At 50.9% G+C, this 20,945-nt stretch overlaps 1 protein-coding gene across 4 annotated transcripts in view; it reads left to right on the plus strand.

The window, feature by feature from the left end:
• SLC37A4 (solute carrier family 37 member 4) overlaps positions 1-20,945 on the plus strand; it is a 69,491-nt gene that overhangs the window by 14,361 nt on the left and 34,185 nt on the right. For 2 of the 4 annotated variants that reach the window (XM_066606056.1, XM_066606059.1), the window contains exons 1-2: positions 6,033-6,255; positions 18,522-18,940. In XM_066606056.1, the coding sequence (XP_066462153.1) occupies positions 18,787-18,940 (154 nt within the window). In that variant the 5' untranslated portion in view covers positions 6,033-6,255; positions 18,522-18,786. Of the gene's footprint in view, positions 1-2,604; positions 2,706-6,032; positions 6,256-18,521; positions 18,941-20,945 lie in introns of those variants that run through there. The other 2 variants (XM_066606058.1, XM_066606057.1) reach the window with 2 other exon arrangements.

The raw sequence follows: 20,945 nt of genomic DNA on the forward strand, positions 1-20,945 counted from the left end.
CTCAGTCATGGGCCTATTCCTTACCGGCTGATTCCGCTTGTCTGCAGTTGGTACACTCTTTTTTAATTGAACTCGGGAATGTTTTTGATGAACCCGATCGTACGGGTTATGCAGTCAGTAAGTTGTTGCCCTATGCCAGGGGCGCCAGCCGGCAGAAGAATATTGCTCTAGTTTCAGGCAGCATTCAGGTGAATCTACATGGAACGACTGTGCGCTCAGAGATTTGTTTTTGGGAGGCCTGTCGGCGCAGTAAAGGATCTATTGCTGCCCCATCCGTCACCCTCTACTTTAAATCAAGCTATGGAAGTGGCAGTCAGAACTGATCGTAGACTCAGGTCTAGAAGGGAAGCTAAGCTAGAGTACCATCAAGAACATGGTGCTAAGTCTCTGGCGACTTCTACAGCCTGTACCCCATTGTCAACCCCCGGAGCTGATGGCATGGAAGTGGACCAGTTGAGTCCTGGAGAGCGGAGGCGGTTCCGGGTTTCAAACCAACTCTGTTTCTACTGCGGCAAGGCTGGTCATCGCATCGCGTCCTGCCAGGAAAGGCAGCCACGGAAGAAGCAGGAAAACTTCAGCTGCTAGGTGACTGTCGGGAGGGTCATCTAGGAGGTCAGGTACTCCCTAAATTACTGGTGCCTTGTAGTGTAACAGGCATTTATCGATTCTGGGTCCGCCGCGAACCTTATCCATTTGCAGTTCATAAGACCACTGTTATCAAGTTTTACCACGTTAGGTTTGCCGATCCACTTTACCAATATCGATGCAACCCCTCTGTCCTCTGGGGTAGTGCGCTGGAGGACACCAGAACTTCAGTTCATGGTGGGCACATTGCATTCAGAGGTTATTTCATTTCTGGTCATGGAGAAGATGTTCGTGGATATCGTTCTGGGATTGCCGTGGCTAAGGACGCACAATCCTCAGTTCGATTGGACTACGCTGGAGCTAGTTCGGTGGGGAGGGTCCTGTTAGGATTATCTAACGCCTGTTACATTGTGCTCCACCGATACTTTTAGTATTCTGGACTATTTATGGGATTTTCAAGATGTGTTCTCTAAGAAGCTTTCTGAGGTATTACCACCACACCGCGAATGGGATTGTAGGATTGATCTGGGCCCGGATAGTCCCATCCCTAAGGGGGCCATATTTAATCTGTCGGGTCGGGACCATGAGGCTCTTAAATCCTATATTTCAGAGGCTTTAGCCAAGGAATATATCAGACCATCAAAGTCACCAGCTGGAGCAGGCCTATTTTTTGTTGAAATGAAAGATGGGTCTTTGCGGCCTTGTGTGGACTATCGGGCTTTAAACAAGATCACCATAAAGAATCAGTGCTCGCTCCCTCTGATCCCGGATCTGTTGAATCGGGTGGTGGGAGCACGCTGGTTCTCTAAGCTTGACCTTCGGGGGGCTTATAATCTTATATGTATTAAGTCTGGTGACAAGTGGAAGACCATGTTCAACACCCCGTTGGGGCACTTCGAGTGTCTGGTTATGCCCTTCGGGTTATGTAATGCCCCTGCGGTTTTTCAGAGATTTATGAACGCGGTCTTCCACGATTATCTAGGGGTTTTATGGTTGTCTATTTGGACGACATTTTGGTGTACTCGTCGGATTGGGACACGCATGTCAGACATCTACACTTCGTGTTAGAGCGGCTACGGGAGTACCAATTGTATGTTAAATTGGGGAAGTGCTCATTTGGGGTTAAACACGTGTCATTCCTGGGGTGTATCGTTACTCCAACTGATGTTTGTATGGAGTCAGACAAGGTTGCGGCAATCACACAATGGGCTAAACCAGATCATTTGAAGGCTCTTCAGCGCTTTCTTGGGTTTGCCAACTTTTACAGAAAATTTATCAGAAATTTTTCAGTGATTGCACAACCACTGACTGATCTCACTAAAAAAGGAGCGGACGTGACGTCGTGGTCTCCAGAAGCTTCAGAGGCGTTTGAGCAACTTAAGAGGGCTTTTTCCACTGTGCCAGTGCTTGCTCAGCCGGTCCCTCAGAAGCCCTTTTTCGTGGAGGTAGATGCTTCGGAGGTTGGGGTGGGGGCAGTCCTCTCCCAGGTATTGGGGGGCCGTTCAGGGTGTAGTCCGTGTGCCTTCTTTTCCCGTAAATTCAGTAGCGCCGAGCACAACTACGATGTTGGGAACAGGGAACTGTTGGCAATAAAATGGGCATTTGAGGAATGGCGTCATCTTCTGGAGAGGGCTCGACACCAGGTGACAGTCTTCATCGATCACAAGAACTTAGTATATCTTGAGAATGCTAAGCGTCTCAATGCGCAGCAAGCCAGGTGGGCGCTGTTCTTCTCGAGATTCAATTTTACAGTCACGTACCTGCCGGGAGATAAAAATGTGAAAGCTGACGCCCTCTCTCGCAGGTTCGGGACTCCAGAGGTTAAGATACTTCTCTGGAAGGCATCCTCCCTCCCGGTGTCGTGGTGGCAGCCCTGACACGGAACCTTCCGGCTCAGCTGCAGGAATATCAACAAGAATCCCCGGAGGGGGTTCCGGCAGGGAAGTTATTTGTACCGATGTCTCTGCGGTTGTTGGTTCTGGAAGAGTCTTATTCCTCCATTTTTGCAGGGCATCTGGAGGTCCAGGAGACTCTTGAGCTATGTTCCTGATTTTACTGGTGGCCCGGCATGGCACGGGAGGTCCGAAAGTTCGTAAATCAGTGTTCAGCTTGTGCACATGGTAAGAGTCGCCATAAGAGCCCCGAGGGACCCTTAATGCCGCTGTCAGTACCTGGTAGGCCATGGTCGCACGTGTCCATGGATTTTGTCACGGACCTGCCCCTGTCACAAGGTTGTTCCACCATTTTGGTGGTGGTTGAGAGGTTCTCGAAAATGGCTCATTTTGTAGCTTTGGAAAAATTACCGTCTGCCACAAAATTAGTGAGGATTTTCATTAGAGAGATTATAAGATTGCACGGAATACCGGTCAATATAGTTTCGTATCGGGGGTGCAATTCGTGGCCCAATTTTGGAGGGCCTTCTATAAAAACTTAGGAACATCTCATTATCATCTTTCTCATTAGCGTTTCATCCGCAGATGAATGGGCAAACGGAACGTAAAAATGAAGACCTAGTACAATACTTGCAGCATCTTTTTGTGGACGAGAGGGTCAGTCGGTGGGTAGTTTTTTTACTTTTGGCCGAATTTGCCATAAATAATCGTATCAGTTCTGCGACGGGGGTGTCACCTTTCTTCTGTGTGTTCGGTCGGCATCCCCGGTTCCTGACTCCCATTCCAGTACTTACAGCTTGTCCCGCTGTTGATGTTGTTACTAGTGAGTTGCTCTAGTTTCAGGCAGTATTCCTGTATCCACTGTGTCGGAGCCATTTGAGGTCGGTCAGAAGGTCCATCTGTCCACGAAGAATTGAAAATTGAAGCTCCCCTCGGCAAAGCTTGCGCCGCGTTTTATCGGTCCTTTTGCCATAACGTGAGTCATTAATCCTCTAGCTTATGAGTTGGATTTACCGAGTTCTTGGAGGGTGCATGGGGTGTTTCATAAATACCTTTTGAAGTTGTTTATCCCTCTTCAATAGTAAAACTGCCTCACTTTGTGTTAAAGTGTAGCTAACATCTCCGACAACTTCTGCTCATCTAACAGTCCGGGTCTCATTAGTCTTGTAAATCAAGGCTGAAGTGCAGCCCTTCTGCAATCCACTGCTTGTCGTTAGGCATTCAGCTTCCCTAGCAATTGTGACCTTATGATGTCTTCTTAGTTGTGAGGGGGGGGGGGGGGGCTGTCTTCACAGGCTCCTCCTTGCACTAACACACCTCTCAGATCTGCAGTCAGTGTGTACACAATCTGCCTCCCCTTACCGGCTAAGTGCACTTACCTCTATGCTGTAGGTGTTCTGTGTCTCCAGTTTGCTGTGGACCAAGCAGGTGAATTCTTAGTGGATTGTTCGATCACGGCGTAAATGGATCTCCCTCTGTGAAGGCTTTATGTGCTGTGATCAGCATTGATCGCGGCATGTAAGGGATTAACAGCGGGGATTGGTGCCTGTCAGACATGGCTGGTTCCTGCTGCAAATGGCGCGGACTCACCTTCTGAGCGATCCATAGGATGCAAGTTTACTTACGTCCATCCGTAGGTACGTATACTGTGGTGGAAGGGGTTAACGAGAACTTTGTGTTGCATCGCAGGATGGTGGAGGGTTTTATGACATGTAAGTTATAACTCGCTGGTTGGAGCAGCAGAATTTATAGCCGACTGACTAACAGGCCACAAGTCTACGGGAGCATTCAAAAAGTGCCCTACATGTTACAGGCGTGTTCACATGAAGCCAGGAGACGTCTAAAAAAATTCTAATGAATTTGGTCCTTCTTGCGTTCGTTTTTGTTTTTGTGTGTGTGAAAAAACCTACATGTGCCGAATCCGCCGTAAATATGCAGCTATATATGCCGTGAACACGGTGTGATATAAGCGTGCCGCACCCGCACACCTTCTAGAAGGAGCCGCTCTGGTGGGCAGATTGACCCTCCGATGTCCAGAAGCAGACGTCGCTGCGGCTTCAGCGGTCCCGCCCTGTTAATGGCAGAATCGGCGCTGAAGCCTGTGATTGGCTGAACAGCATGTGACTGTTGTAGCTACTTCCTGGCCCGGAGGGGTGGGGGCTGGCGGGGGTGTCCGGGTTATTCTTCGCCTCTCTAGCCGGTGGCCACGTTTTTCAAAAACGTCTTTAAATTCCTCTAGTATTGTTGTGAAATGAGCGCATGTACCACAGCAGCAGCATCTGTTTCCACAAGGTGGCGCCACGTGATCGGTTTTTGGAAATGCTTTGTATGAGGTGTGTGCCCGAGTATTGGGGCTAAAAAAGCCCATTTTCTGGACATTCTGGGACTCGTCTATGAAAGGTTTTACAGAAACTGTCAGTTTGCTGCCCACAGACTCGGAGGGGTGATGGGTAACTACGGGCAGTAAGAGCAGTCTTGGTGAATGCGGCCGGCCGCCGGATCTTCTTTCTGACATGCCATTCAATATGAACATAAGTCCAGGCAGAAGACCGTGGACGCAGCGAGGGTCTACGTGAGGGCCGGCTTGGTCTGTGGTGCAGCAGGTCAGAGGTCGCGCCTCGGACTGTTTGCTCTTCAGTTTCCTCCACATAATGTAAATCTGGATTTTGCCCTTTTGCATCTGCGGACTCTCATCTTGTGCGTCACGCCTGACGCTTGTCTTGTTGGTGTTAGATAATGCGGGGACTCCTTCCTGTCTCCGTTACGTGACGGCCCTGACACTAAAGTCTGCAGTAAAACACGGGCCATGCACAGCCGCATCTTCACGCATGTTGGCCGCAGCTATAAGAACACTCGCACCAATTGGGACTCCTTTGGGGTGTTTTTGCACACATGAAAAAAACTGGGAATGCTTGTGCAAAAAATGCCTGCGCAGCGAGTCCGCATGAACACTCGTAAATGGACTGATATTGCGCCCCCCGGTGTGGATGAGCCCCTCGGTGCAGGTCTAGGTCTCATATTTTGCACGATGCTGTTTAAGACTGACGCCTAATCGCCGTTCCTGAGTAACCCGCCTTCTCTGCAGGATCGCCTCGTGGCACATAGAAGTTATACCTCCTTGGTCTGAGCAGCAGGCTCTATCATTGTAGGGCCGGCTTCGCTCTCGCGCTTTTTACTGCGATTAGTGCGGCGCGAAAAAATGTCACAAATTTTGTGACAACAGAAACACGGCAAAAGCGCTGAAAATACATTTATCGGGAACCGGATGCTGCGGCCGGGGCGGCGTTACACCTATTTTCCTCATAAATGTATTTTCAGCCCTTTTGCCGCGTGTTTCTGCCGTACGGTTAGTCGTGGCCGCAGCTATAGATTTATATTTGGGAAGTGCTGACTTACTGCTTGATATCTGTGACTGTTCCTCCAGGAAGGGCATTGTTAGGTTGTGCACCTGTTGTGTTGCAGGCTTCCTGGAGCACACCTTCACAGGTGAGGGTTAATTGAGCTGGCTGGGTGTGGTTGCTCCAGCCCTTCTGCAAGAGGAAGCTGTATCTCTTCAGTCTTGTCTGCCGGTGGATGTGTCATGGCTCCCTGCAGCTTGCTGTGTGTGTAGTGTCTGGACATCTTGCTTGGCAGCTTGCTGTGTGTGTAGTGTCCTGCACTGCCTGATGATGGACCGCAAGACATGAGAAGCCTTGATCGTTGGGCTTGCAGCTTAAGTTGATTGGCCGATGCATGAACTGATCCCTTGTTTTTATATCCAGCTGTGTGAGGTTGTGTGGTAAGTGTGTTTATCATCTGTTTCCTGTTTGTGTATTTGGATTGTCCGTACTTGTCCTGGTTCTGTGTACCACCTATTTTGGAAGAGTTGGGTTGAGAGTCCAGCGTGGGGCCGCCTTTATCAAGGCGATTGCTCTGCTGTTAGGTAGGGCCTCGCCATTCTCCCTTCAGCACAGTCACTTTTCCCTTGTGTGAGTGCCAGCTGTCTATTATCTCACAGTTTGTCCGTTGTCTGTTGGTCCCCATTCTGCGCTCTCTAGGTCACGTTCGTGTGGGCCCGGTGCTTGTTTGCCCACACAACCGTAAGAGGCACGCAGCGGGACTCCACACCTCTAGACATATTTAAAATGCAACAAATTTATCAACATTGTGCGACATGTTACATTTTAACTCCTTAATGACCGGACTATTTTATGTCTTATGGACCAAGCAATTTTCTTAGTCATATTGCAAAAGCCGTAACACGTTGACAGCCTTGTGGGGGCTTGCTATTTGTGGGGCAAGTTGTATATTTTAACCCGTTCCAGTCAAATTTTCCTGCCGCCCGCACGCTCCCCAGTTGTTTTTTATTTTAGAATCATAGAATAGTAGAGTTGGATGGGTCCTCCAGGGTCATCGGGTCCAACCCCCTGCTCAGTACACGATCAGGAAAAATCACCCCAGGCAGATGTCTGTCCGGCCTCTGGATACTTCCATTGAAGGAGAACCCCCCCCCCCACCCCCACCTCCCGTGGCAACCTGTCCCACTCATTGATCCCCTCACTGTCTAATATCTAATCTGTGTCTCCTCCCTTTCAGTTTCATCCCATTGCTTCTAGTCTTTCCTTGTACAGATGAGAATAGGGCTGATCCCTCTGCACTGTGACAGCCCTTCAGATATTTGTAGACAGCTATTAAGTCTCCTCTCAGCCTTCTCTTCTGCTAAACATTCCCAGATCCTTTAACCGTTCTCATAGGACATGATTTGCAGACCGCTCACCATCTTGGTAACTCTTCTCTGAACTTGCTCCAGTTCGTCTATGTCTTTTATAAAGTGGGGTGCCCAGAACTGGACCCAGTATTCCAGATGAGGTCTGACTAAGGAAGAGTAGAGGGGATAATGACCTCACGTGATCCAGACTCTATGCTTCTCTTAATACATCCCAGAATTGTGTTTGCCTTTTTGGCTGCTGCATCACACTGTTGACTCATGTTCAGTCTATGATCTATTAGTATACCCAAGTCTTTCTCACATGTGCTGCTGCTTAGCCCAATTCCTCCCATTCTGTATGCGCTTTCTTCATTTTTCTTGCCCAGATGTAGGACTTTGCATTTCTCCTTGTTAAGTACTTTTGGGTGGGAAAGCGCGTTGTTGATTCCTTAGAATTACTCAACAGAAACACATAAAAATGACCCGTCATGATTTTATTAGCAAATAAAAAATAATAATTTCCAATCCAGTGACGACCCTCGTCCAACACTAAGACTTCCTGCGTCAGATGAGGGCCGACAGATGCTTCTAACACTATGCAGGACAGCGCTCCATCAGTATACGGCTCCGTCCTGTATACTGTAACATACAGCCCCCCACATTGGAGCGCTGTGTTGTAGAACTTTTATTACATTTTGTAGGGTGAAGAAGTTCTGCCATTGTTTTTTGGGTTTTGCTTTCACAGCGTTCACCTTACAATAACAGTGCGGTGATAACATCCCATCTGATCCGCCCCATTCCTGCCGCACCAAGTTTTATGCACAAAGACCCTCCATTATTGAAGAACCGCTGACTGTCGCTGCATTGTAAGCCATTGTTATTGTCGGAGCGCTGCGAGCGGTGGTTGTGTTATGTGAAGTGTTGCGGTTTTATTAGCACACCGGACGTCTGGATTGCTTTTACTCTGTTTTTTGGGAGGTGAACAAAAGAGAAATAGCAATTCTGGGATTTAGTTTTTAGAATTATTTTTGCGCTGTTCACCAAACGAGAGAAATAACAAACGTGATCTCATTGTCTGGGCTGTCACGGATGTGCTAATACCCCTGTATCTGCTGCTTCTTAAACATTTCTTAAAGGGATCTTGTAGGGAAAATGCGTTTTTAAGAAAAAAAAATTGATATTCTTAAAATTAAACTTTATTGAACTTTTTTTGACGCTGTGTTTTACTCCATTAAGCAAACTTGAAGATGTGATCATTCGATCGCTAGGATAGTACACTGCATTACTTATGTAATGCAGTGTTCTAAGCCTATGACTGCAGCCTATTAGACTCTACTGGAGGCGGGGCCTAATAGTCTGAGTTACATGGCAGATATGGAGGCCTTTGTCAGGTTTCCTGCTACCATTGGAACCCATTGGTACCTTGTAATCATCCTGCGAGGTGCCAATGGGTGACAGAAGGATCCCCTCCCCCATCATCTGCTTACATGCGGCAGTTGCTATTGATTGTGGCATGAAAGGAGTTGAACTGCTGGGATTTTAGGTTTCCCCATTCCTGGCGGTTACAGCAGGAGCCCCGCTGTCAGTAGTCCGCCATTCACCACCTTAAAAAGATGTGCAAGTTTAAAGCCCATTAGTGAGGTCAGTAAAAGGAGCGTTGGTGGTCACTAAGGGGTTAAACTGGAAAAAGGAAGAAAAGCTGTCAGAAAAGTGGCATCAAAACTATCCTTGCTGATAAATCCCCCTATGTGTCGGCTTATTGCTGCACTTAGTGCTGAGGGTTGTCGGCTTGTTGCTGCACTTAGTCCCGAGGGTTGTCGGCTTAGTGCTGCACTTAGTGCTGAGGGTTGTCGGCTTAGTGCTGCACTTAGTCCTGAGGGTTGTCAGCTTGTTGCTGCACTTAGTGCTGCGGGTTGTCGGCTTGTTGCTGCACTTAGTCCTGAGGGTTGTCGGCTTAGTGCTGCACTTAGTGCTGAGGGTTGTCGGCTTAGTGCTGCACTTAGTCCTGAGGGTTGTCAGCTTGTTGCTGCACTTAGTCCTGAGGGTTGTCGGCTTATTGCTGCATTTAGTCCTGAGGGTTGTTGGCTTATTGCTGCACTTAGTGCTGAGGGTTGTCGGCTTATTGCTGCTCTTAGTGCTGAGGGTTGTCGGCTTATTGCTGCTCTTAGTCCTGAGGGTTGTCGGCTTGTTGCTGCACTTAGTCCTGAGGGTTGTCAGCTTGTTGCTGCACTTAGTCCTGAGGGTTGTCAGCTTGTTGCTGCACTTAGTGCTGAGGGTTGTCGGCTTATTGCTGCATTTAGTCCTGAGGGTTGTTGGCTTATTGCTGCACTTAGTGCTGAGGGTTGTCGGCTTATTGCTGCTCTTAGTGCTGAGGGTTGTCAGCTTAGTCCTGAGGGTTGTCGGCTTAGTGCTGAGGGTTGTCGGCTTATTGCTGCTCTTAGTCCTGAGGGTTGTCGGCTTAGTCCTGAGGGTTGTCGGCTTAGTGCTGAGGGTTGTCGGCTTATTGCTGCACTTAGTGCTGAGGGTTGTCGGCTTAGTCCTGAGGGTTGTCGGCTTAGTGCTGAGGGTTGTCGGCTTATTGCTGCATTTAGTGCTGAGGGTTGTCGGCTTAGTCCTGAGGGTTGTTGGCTTATTGCTGCACTTAGTGCCGAGGGTTGTCGGCTTATTGCTGCATTTAGTGCTGAGGGTTGTCGGCTTAGTCCTGAGGGTTGTTGGCTTATTGCTGCACTTAGTGCCGAGGGTTGTCGGCTTATTGCTGCTCTTAGTGCTGAGGGTTGTCGGCTTGTTGCTGCACTTAGTGCTGAGAGTTGTCGGCTTATTGCTGCACTTAGTGCTGAGGGTTGTCGGCTTATTGCTGCTCTTAGTGCTGAGGGTTGTCGGCTTATTGCTGCACTTAGTGCTGAGGGTTGTCGGCTTATTGCTGCACTTAGTGCCGAGGGTTGTCGGCTTATTGCTGCTCTTAGTGCTCAGGGTTTTCGGCTTAGTCCTGAGGGTTGTCGGCTTAGTCCTGAGGGTTGTCGGCTTAGTGCTGAGGGTTGTCGGCTTAGTGCTGAGGGTTGTCGGCTTAGTCCTGAGGGTTGTCGGCTTAGTGCTGAGGGTTGTCGGCTTATTGCTGCTCTTAGTCCTGAGGGTTGTCGGCTTAGTCCTGAGGGTTGTCGGCTTAGTGCTGAGGGTTGTCGGCTTATTGCTGCACTTAGTGCTGAGGGTTGTCGGCTTAGTCCTGAGGGTTGTCGGCTTAGTGCTGAGGGTTGTCGGCTTATTGCTGCATTTAGTGCTGAGGGTTGTCGGCTTAGTCCTGAGGGTTGTTGGCTTATTGCTGCACTTAGTGCCGAGGGTTGTCGGCTTATTGCTGCATTTAGTGCTGAGGGTTGTCGGCTTAGTCCTGAGGGTTGTTGGCTTATTGCTGCACTTAGTGCCGAGGGTTGTCGGCTTATTGCTGCTCTTAGTGCTGAGGGTTGTCGGCTTGTTGCTGCACTTAGTGCTGAGAGTTGTCGGCTTATTGCTGCACTTAGTGCTGAGGGTTGTCGGCTTATTGCTGCTCTTAGTGCTGAGGGTTGTCGGCTTATTGCTGCACTTAGTGCTGAGGGTTGTCGGCTTATTGCTGCACTTAGTGCCGAGGGTTGTCGGCTTATTGCTGCTCTTAGTGCTCAGGGTTTTCGGCTTAGTCCTGAGGGTTGTCGGCTTAGTCCTGAGGGTTGTCGGCTTAGTGCTGAGGGTTGTCGGCTTATTGCTGCATTTAGTGCTGAGGGTTGTCGGCTTAGTCCTGAGGGTTGTTGGCTTATTGCTGCACTTAGTGCCGAGGGTTGTCGGCTTATTGCTGCTCTTAGTGCTGATGGTTGTCGGCTTGTTGCTGCACTTAGTGCTGAGGGTTGTCGGCTTATTGCTGCTCTTAGTGCTGAGGGTTGTCGGCTTATTGCTGCTCTTAGTGCTGCGGGTTGTCGGCTTGTTGCTGCACTTAGTGCTGAGGGTTGTCGGCTTATTGCTGCACTTAGTGCCGAGGGTTGTCGGCTTATTGCTGCACTTAGTGCTGCGGGTTGTCGGCTTGTTGCTGCACTTAGTGCTGAGGGTTGTCGGCTTAGTGCTGCACTTAGTGCTGAGGGTTGTCGGCTTGTTGCTGCACTTAGTCCTGAGGGTTGTCGGCTTATTGCTGCACTTAGTGCTGAGGGTTTTCGGCTTAGGGCTGAGGGTTGTCGGCTTATTGCTGCGCTGAGTGCTGAGGGTTGTCGGCTTATTGCTGCACTGAGTGCTGAGGGTTGTCGGCTTATTGCTGCACTGAGTGCTGAGGGTTGTCGGCTTAGTGCTGCACTTAGTCCCGAGGGTTGTCGGCTTATTGCTGCACTTAGTGCTGAGGGTTTTCGGCTTAGGGCTGAGGGTTGTCGGCTTGTTGCTGCACTTAGTGCTGAGGGTTGTCGGCTTATTGCTGCACTTAGTCCTGAGGGTTGTCGGCTTATTGCTGCACTTAGTCCCGAGGGTTGTCGGCTTATTGCTGCACTTAGTGCTGAGGGTTGTCAGCTTAGTGCTGCACTTAGTGCTGAGGGTTGTCAGCTTGTTGCTGCACTTAGTCCCGAGGGTTGTCGGCTTAGTGCTGCACTTAGTCCTGAGGGTTGTCGGCTTATTGCTGCACTTAGTGCTGAGGGTTGTCGGCTTGTTGCTGCACTTAGTCCTGAGAGTTGTCGGCTTGTTGCTGCACTTAGTCCTGAGGGTTGTCGGCTTGTTGCTGCACTTAGTGCTGAGGGTTGTCGGCTTAGTGCTGAGGGTTGTCGGCTTAGTGCTGAGGGTTGTCGGCTTAGTGCTGAGGGTTGTCGGCTTGTTGCTGCACTTAGTGCTGAGGGTTGTCGGCTTAGTGCTGAGGGTTGTCGGCTTATTGCTGCACTGAGTGCTGAGGGTTGTCGGCTTATTGCTGCACTGAGTGCTGAGGGTTGTCGGCTTATTGCTGCACTGAGTGCTGAGGGTTGTCGGCTTATTGCTGCACTGAGTGCTGAGGGTTGTCGGCTTATTGCTGCACTGAGTGCTGAGGGTTGTCGGCTTATTGCTGCACTTAGTGCTGAGGGTTGTCGGCTTATTGCTGCACTTAGTGCCGAGGGTTGTCGGCTTATTGCTGCTCTTAGTGCTGAGGGTTGTCGGCTTATTGCTGCACTTAGTGCTGAGGGTTGTCGGCTTATTGCTGCACTTAGTGCTGAGGGTTGTCGGCTTGTTGCTGCACTTAGTGCTGAGGGTTGTCGGCTTGTTGCTGCACTTAGTGCTTAGGGTTGTCGGCTTGTTGCTGCACTTAGTGCTGAGGGTTTTTGGCTTAGGGCTGAGGGTTGTCGGCTTGTTGCTGCACTTAGTGCTGAGGGTTGTCGGCTTAATGCTGAGGGTTGTCGGCTTAGTGCTGAGGGTTGTCGGCTTAGTGCTGAGGGTTGTCGGCTTAGTGCTGAGGGTTGTCGGCTTATTGCTGCACTGAGTGCTGAGGGTTGTCGGCTTATTGCTGCACTTAGTGCTGAGGGTTGTCGGCTTGTTGCTGCACTTAGTGCTGAGGGTTGTCGGCTTGTTGCTGCACTTAGTGCTTAGGGTTGTCGGCTTGTTGCTGCACTTAGTGCTGAGGGTTGTCGGCTTGTTGCTGCACTTAGTGCTGAGGGTTTTCGGCTTAGGGCTGAGGGTTGTCGGCTTGTTGCTGCACTTAGTGCTGAGGGTTGTCGGCTTAATGCTGAGGGTTGTCGGCTTAGTGCTGAGGGTTGTCGGCTTAGTGCTGAGGGTTGTCGGCTTATTGCTGCACTGAGTGCTGAGGGTTGTCGGCTTATTGCTGCACTGAGTGCTGAGGGTTGTCGGCTTAGTGCTGCACTTAGTCCTGAGGGTTGTCGGCTTATTGCTGCTCTTAGTGCTGAGGGTTGTCGGCTTATTGCTGCACTTAGTGCTGAGGGTTGTCGGCTTAGTGCTGCACTTAGTCCTGAGGGTTGTCGGCTTATTGCTGCTCTTAGTGCTGAGGGTTGTCGGCTTATTGCTGCACTTAGTGCTGAGGGTTGTCGGCTTATTGCTGCACTTAGTGCTGAGGGTTGTCGGCTTGTTGCTGCACTTAGTGCTGAGGGTTGTCGGCTTGTTGCTGCACTTAGTGCTTAGGGTTGTCGGCTTGTTGCTGCACTTAGTGCTGAGGGTTGTCGGCTTAGGGCTGAGGGTTGTCGGCTTGTTGCTGCACTTAGTGCTGAGGGTTGTCGGCTTAGTGCTGAGGGTTGTCGGCTTAGTGCTGAGGGTTGTCGGCTTAGTGCTGAGGGTTGTCGGCTTAGTGCTGAGGGTTGTCGGCTTGTTGCTGCACTTAGTGCTGAGGGTTGTCGGCTTAGGGCTGAGGGTTGTCGGCTTGTTGCTGCACTTAGTGCTGAGGGTTGTCGGCTTAGTGCTGAGGGTTGTCGGCTTAGTGCTGAGGGTTGTCGGCTTAGTGCTGAGGGTTGTCGGCTTAGTGCTGAGGGTTGTCGGCTTATTGCTGCACTGAGTGCTGAGGGTTGTCGGCTTATTGCTGCACTGAGTCCTGAGGGTTGTCGGCTTAGTGCTGCACTTAGTCCTGAGGGTTGTCGGCTTATTGCTGCTCTTAGTGCTGAGGGTTGTCGGCTTATTGCTGCTCTTAGTGCTGAGGGTTGTCGGCTTATTGCTGCACTTAGTGCTGAGGGTTGTCGGCTTGTTGCTGCACTTAGTGCTGAGGGTTGTCGGCTTGTTGCTGCACTTAGTGCTGAGGGTTGTCGGCTTGTTGCTGCACTTAGTGCTGAGGGTTGTCGGCTTGTTGCTGCACTTAGTGCTGAGTGTTGTCGGCTTATTGCTGCACTTAGTGCTGAGGGTTGTCGGCTTATTGCTGCACTTAGTGCTGAGGGTTTTCGGCTTATTGCTGCACTTAGTGCTGAGGGTTGTCGGCTTAGTGCTGAGGGTTGTCGGCTTAGTGCTGAAGGTTGTCGGCTTAGTGCTGAGGGTTGTCGGCTTAGTGCTGAGGGTTGTCGGCTTGTTGCTGCACTTAGTGCTGAGGGTTGTCGGCTTAGTGCTGAGGGTTGTCGGCTTAGTGCTGAGGGTTGTCGGCTTATTGCTGCACTGAGTGCTGAGGGTTGTCGGCTTATTGCTGCACTGAGTGCTGAGGGTTGTCGGCTTAGTGCTGCACTTAGTCCCGAGGGTTGTCGGCTTATTGCTGCACTTAGTGCTGAGGGTTGTCGGCTTATTGCTGCACTTAGTGCTGAGGGTTGTCGGCTTAGTGCTGCACTTAGTCCCGAGGGTTGTCGGCTTATTGCTGCACTTAGTCCTGAGGGTTGTCAGCTTAGTGCTGCACTTAGTCCTGAGGGTTGTCAGCTTAGTGCTGCACTTAGTGCTGAGGGTTGTCAGCTTAGTGCTGCACTTAGTCCTGAGGGTTGTCAGCTTAGTGCTGCACTTAGTCCTGAGGGTTGTCGGCTTATTGCTGCACTTAGTCCTGAGGGTTGTCGGCTTGTTGCTGCACTTAGTCCTGAGGGTTGTCGGCTTAGTGCTGCACTTAGTCCTGAGGGTTGTCGGCTTGTTGCTGCACTTAGTGCTGAGGGTTGTCGGCTTAGTGCTGCACTTAGTGCTGAGGGTTGTCGGCTTAGTGCTGAGGGTTGTCGGCTTAGTGCTGAGGGTTGTCGGCTTAGTGCTGAGGGTTGTCGGCTTAGTGCTGAGGGTTGTCGGCTTGTTGCTGCACTTAGTGCTGAGGGTTGTCGGCTTAGTGCTGAGGGTTGTCGGCTTATTGCTGCACTGAGTGCTGAGGGTTGTCGGCTTATTGCTGCACTGAGTGCTGAGGGTTGTCGGCTTATTGCTGCACTTAGTGCTGAGGGTTGTCGGCTTATTGCTGCACTTAGTGCCGAGGGTTGTCGGCTTATTGCTGCTCTTAGTGCTGAGGGTTGTCGGCTTATTGCTGCACTTAGTGCTGAGGGTTGTCGGCTTATTGCTGCACTTAGTGCTGAGGGTTGTCGGCTTGTTGCTGCACTTAGTGCTGAGGGTTGTCGGCTTGTTGCTGCACTTAGTGCTGAGGGTTGTCGGCTTGTTGCTGCACTTAGTGCTGAGGGTTTTCGGCTTAGGGCTGAGGGTTGTCGGCTTGTTGCTGCACTTAGTGCTGAGGGTTGTCGGCTTAGTGCTGAGGGTTGTCGGCTTAGTGCTGAGGGTTGTCGGCTTATTGCTGCGCTGAGTGCTGAGGGTTGTCGGCTTATTGCTGCACTGAGTGCTGAGGGTTGTCGGCTTAGTGCTGCACTTAGTCCCGAGGGTTGTCGGCTTGTTGCTGCACTTAGTGCTGAGGGTTTTCGGCTTAGGGCTGAGGGTTGTCGGCTTGTTGCTGCACTTAGTGCTGAGGGTTGTCGGCTTAGTGCTGAGGGTTGTCGGCTTAGTGCTGAGGGTTGTCGGCTTAGTGCTGAGGGTTGTCGGCTTAGTGCTGAGGGTTGTCGGCTTATTGCTGCACTGAGTGCTGAGGGTTGTCGGCTTATTGCTGCACTGAGTGCTGAGGGTTGTCGGCTTAGTGCTGCACTTAGTCCTGAGGGTTGTCGGCTTATTGCTGCTCTTAGTGCTGAGGGTTGTCGGCTTATTGCTGCACTTAGTCCTGAGGGTTGTCGGCTTATTGCTGCTCTTAGTGCTGAGGGTTGTCGGCTTATTGCTGCACTTAGTGCTGAGGGTTGTCGGCTTATTGCTGCACTTAGTGCTGAGGGTTGTCGGCTTGTTGCTGCACTTAGTGCTGAGGGTTGTCGGCTTGTTGCTGCACTTAGTGCTGAGGGTTGTCGGCTTGTTGCTGCACTTAGTGCTGAGGGTTTTCGGCTTAGGGCTGAGGGTTGTCGGCTTGTTGCTGCACTTAGTGCTGAGGGTTGTCGGCTTAGTGCTGAGGGTTGTCGGCTTATTGCTGCACTTAGTCCTGAGGGTTGTCGGCTTATTGCTGCACTTAGTGCTGAGGGTTTTCGGCTTAGGGCTGAGGGTTGTCGGCTTGTTGCTGCACTTAGTGCTGAGGGTTGTCGGCTTAGTGCTGAGGGTTGTCGGCTTAGTGCTGAGGGTTGTCGGCTTAGTGCTGAGGGTTGTCGGCTTAGTGCTGAGGGTTGTCGGCTTATTGCTGCGCTGAGTGCTGAGGGTTGTCGGCTTATTGCTGCACTGAGTGCTGAGGGTTGTCGGCTTAGTGCTGCACTTAGTCCCGAGGGTTGTCGGCTTATTGCTGCACTTAGTGCTGAGGGTTGTCGGCTTGTTGCTGCACTTAGTGCTGAGGGTTTTCGGCTTAGGGCTGAGGGTTGTCGGCTTGTTGCTGCACTTAGTGCTGAGGGTTGTCGGCTTAGTGCTGAGGGTTGTCGGCTTATTGCTGCACTTAGTCCTGAGGGTTGTCGGCTTATTGCTGCACTTAGTGCTGAGGGTTTTCGGCTTAGGGCTGAGGGTTGTCGGCTTGTTGCTGCACTTAGTGCTGAGGGTTGTCGGCTTAGTGCTGAGGGTTGTCGGCTTAGTGCTGAGGGTTGTCGGCTTAGTGCTGAGGGTTGTCGGCTTAGTGCTGAGGGATGTCGGCTTGTTGCTGCACTTAGTGCTGAGGGTTGTCGGCTTGTTGCTGCACTTAGTGCTGAGGGTTGTCGGCTTGTTGCTGCACTTAGTGCTGAGGGTTGTCGGCTTGTTGCTGCACTTAGTCCTGAGGGTTGTCGGCTTGTTGCTGCACTTAGTGCTGAGGGTTGTCGGCTTGTTGCTGCACTTAGTCCTGAGGGTTGTCGGCTTATTGCTGCACTTAGTGCTGAGGGTTGTCGGCTTAGTGCTGAGGGTTTTCGGCTTATTGCTGCACTTAGTGCTGAGGGTTGTCGGCTTAGTGCTGAGGGTTGTCGGCTTAGTGCTGAAGGTTGTCGGCTTAGTGCTGAGGGTTGTCGGCTTAGTGCTGAGGGTTGTCGGCTTGTTGCTGCACTTAGTGCTGAGGGTTGTCGGCTTAGTGCTGAGGGTTGTCGGCTTAGTGCTGAGGGTTGTCGGCTTATTGCTGCACTGAGTGCTGAGGGTTGTCGGCTTATTGCTGCACTGAGTGCTGAGGGTTGTCGGCTTAGTGCTGCACTTAGTCCCGAGGGTTGTCGGCTTATTGCTGCACTTAGTGCTGAGGGTTGTCGGCTTATTGCTGCACTTAGTGCTGAGGGTTGTCGGCTTAGTGCTGCACTTAGTCCCGAGGGTTGTCGGCTTATTGCTGCACTTAGTCCTGAGGGTTGTCAGCTTAGTGCTGCACTTAGTCCTGAGGGTTGTCAGCTTAGTGCTGCACTTAGTGCTGAGGGTTGTCAGCTTAGTGCTGCACTTAGTCCTGAGGGTTGTCAGCTTAGTGCTGCACTTAGTCCTGAGGGTTGTCGGCTTATTGCTGCACTTAGTCCTGAGGGTTGTCGGCTTGTTGCTGCACTTAGTCCTGAGGGTTGTCGGCTTAGTGCTGCACTTAGTCCCGAGGGTTGTCGGCTTATTGCTGCACTTAGTCCTGAGGGTTGTCAGCTTAGTGCTGCACTTAGTGCTGAGGGTTGTCAGCTTAGTGCTGCACTTAGTCCTGAGGGTTGTCAGCTTAGTGCTGCACTTAGTCCTGAGGGTTGTCGGCTTATTGCTGCACTTAGTCCTGAGGGTTGTCGGCTTGTTGCTGCACTTAGTCCTGAGGGTTGTCGGCTTGTTGCTGCACTTAGTGCTGAGGGTTGTCGGCTTAGTGCTGAGGGTTGTTGGCTTATTGCTGCACTTAGTGCTGAGGGTTGTCGGCTTATTGCTGCACTGAGTGCTGAGGGTTGTCGGCTTAGTGCTGCACTTAGTCCTGAGGGTTGTCGGCTTAGTCCTGAGGGTTGTCGGCTTAGTCCTGAGGGTTGTCAGCTTAGTGCTGCACTTAGTCCTGAGGGTTGTCGGCTTATTGCTGCACTTAGTCCTGAGGGTTGTCGGCTTGTTGCTGCACTTAGTCCTGAGGGTTGTCGGCTTGTTGCTGCACTTAGTCCTGAGGGTTGTCGGCTTGTTGCTGCACTTAGTCCTGAGGGTTGTCGGCTTGTTGCTGCACTTAGTCCTGAGGGTTGTCGGCTTGTTGCTGCACTTAGTCCTGAGGGTTGTCGGCTTGTTGCTGCACTTAGTCCTGAGGGTTGTCGGCTTGTTGCTGCACTTAGTCCTGAGGGTTGTCGGCTTGTTGCTGCACTTAGTCCTGAGGGTTGTCGGCTTGTTGCTGCACTTAGTCCTGACGGTTGTCGGCTTGTTGCTGCACTTAGTCCCGAGGGTTGTCGGCTTGTTGCTGCACTTAGTCCTGAGGGTTGTCGGCTTGTTGCTGCACTTAGTCCTGAGGGTTGTCGGCTTGTTGCTGCACTTAGTCCTGAGGGTTGTCGGCTGTCCTAGGAGTGGTGTCAGTAGCTGCTATAAGTGACTTTCTTGCGTTGTCAGTAACCCTCCCCTCTCTGTCCCTGCAGGGTAACGTGTGACTCGCTGGGTTAATCATTGGCCCGGAACGGCCGACCTGCAACAAGCTGCCTGCTCAGCAGAAGGACGGGGTTGGCAGCCGCCTCCACCTCCTCTGACGGTCTCGGCTTACCACCGCGGGGCTCGGACTGTCTGCCGTACGTGAGCTGATCTATATATATATGTGCAGTTGTGCCCGGACTCCTCGCTCTGCCATCCACTACATGAAGCGCTGCTTGTAAGTCTCTGCAGGTCGCCCTTTGGATATCAGGCAAGATGGGAGCACAAGGCCAGGGCTATGGCTACTACCGGACGGTCATCTTCGGGGCCATGTTTGTTGGCTACACCTTGTATTACTTCAATCGGAAGACCTTCTCCTTCGTGATGCCGTCTGTAATGCAGGAGATAACGCTGGACAAGGACGATCTGGGTAAGTGGCCTCCATCTACCGCTATACCATACACGGTAGGTCATTCCGCCGTACACCACTATACCATACACAGTAGGTTATACCACTATACACCGCCATACCATACACGGTAGGTCATTCCGCCGTACACCACTATACCATACACAGTAGGTTATACCACTATACACCGCCATACCATACACGGTAGGTCATACCGCAATACACCAACATACCATACACGGTAGGTTATACCACTATACACCGCCATACCATACACGGTAGGTCATTCCGCTGTACACCACTATACCATACACAGTAGGTTATACCGCTATACACCGCCATACCATACACAGTAGGTTATACCACTATACACCGCCATACCATACACGGTAGGTCATACCGCAATACACCACCATACCTTACACGGTACGTCATTCCGCTGTACACCACTATACCATACACAGTAGGTTATACCACTATACACCGCCATACCATACACGGTAGGTCATACCACAATACACCAACATACCATACACGGTAGGTTATACCACTATACACCGCCATACCATACACGGTAGGTCATTCCGCCATACACAGTAGGTTATACCACTATACACCGCCATACCATACACTGTAGGTCATTCCGCCATACACCACTATACCATACACGATAGGTTATACCACTGTACACCGCCATACCATACACGGTAGGTCATACCACAATACACCAACATACCATACACGGTAGGTCATACCACAATACACCAACATACCATACACGGTAGGTCATACCACAATACACCAACATACCATACACGGTAGGTCATACCACTGTACACCGCCATACCATACACGGTGGGTCATACCACTGCACACCGCCATACCATACACTGTAGGTCATTCCGCTGTACACCACTTTACCATACACAGTAGGTCATACCACTATACACCGCTATACCATACACGGTAGGTCATTCCGCTGTACACCACTATACCATACACAGTAGGTCATACCACAATACACCGCCATACCATACACGGTAGGTCATACCACTATACACCACCATACCATACACGGTAGGTCATACCACTATACACCGCCATACCATACACGGTAGGTCATTCCGCCGTACACCGCTATATCATACACAGTAGGTCATTCCACCATACACCACCATACCATACACAGTAGGTCATATCGCTATACACCACCATACCATACACAGTAGGTCATACCACTATACACCGCCATACCATACACGGTAGGTCATACCGCTATACACCGCCATACCATACACGGTAGGTCATTCCGCCATACACCGCCATACCATACACGGTAGGTCATACTGCTATACACCGCCATACCATACACGGTAGGTCATTCCACCATACACCACCATACCATACACAGTAGGTCATACCGCTATATAGCGCCATACCATACACAGTAGGTCATTCCGCCATACACCACTATACCATACACAGTAGGTTATACCACTATACACTGCCATAGCATACACGGTAGGTCATACCACTATACACCACCATACCATACACGGTAGGTCATACCACTGTACACCGCCATACCATACACAGTAGGTCATTCCACCGTACACCACCATACCATACACGGTAGGTCATACCACAATACACCACCATACCATACACGGTAGTTCATTCCGCCATACACCACTGTACCATACACAGTAGGTTATACCACTATACACCGCCATACCATACACTGTAGGTCATACCACTATACACCACCATACCATACACGGTAGGTCATACTGCTATACACCACCATACCATACACGGTAGGTCATTCCGCCATACACCACAATACCATACATGGTAGGTCATACTGCTATACTCCACCATACCATACACAGTAGGTCATTCCGCCATACACTACCATACCATACACAGTAGGTCATACTGCTATACACCACCATACCTTACACGGTAGGTCATACCGCTATACACCGCCATACCATACACGGTAGGTCATACCGCTATACACCGC

This window comes from Eleutherodactylus coqui, chromosome 6, assembly GCF_035609145.1.
Source record: "Eleutherodactylus coqui strain aEleCoq1 chromosome 6, aEleCoq1.hap1, whole genome shotgun sequence".
Taxonomy (NCBI): Eukaryota; Metazoa; Chordata; class Amphibia; order Anura; family Eleutherodactylidae; genus Eleutherodactylus; species Eleutherodactylus coqui.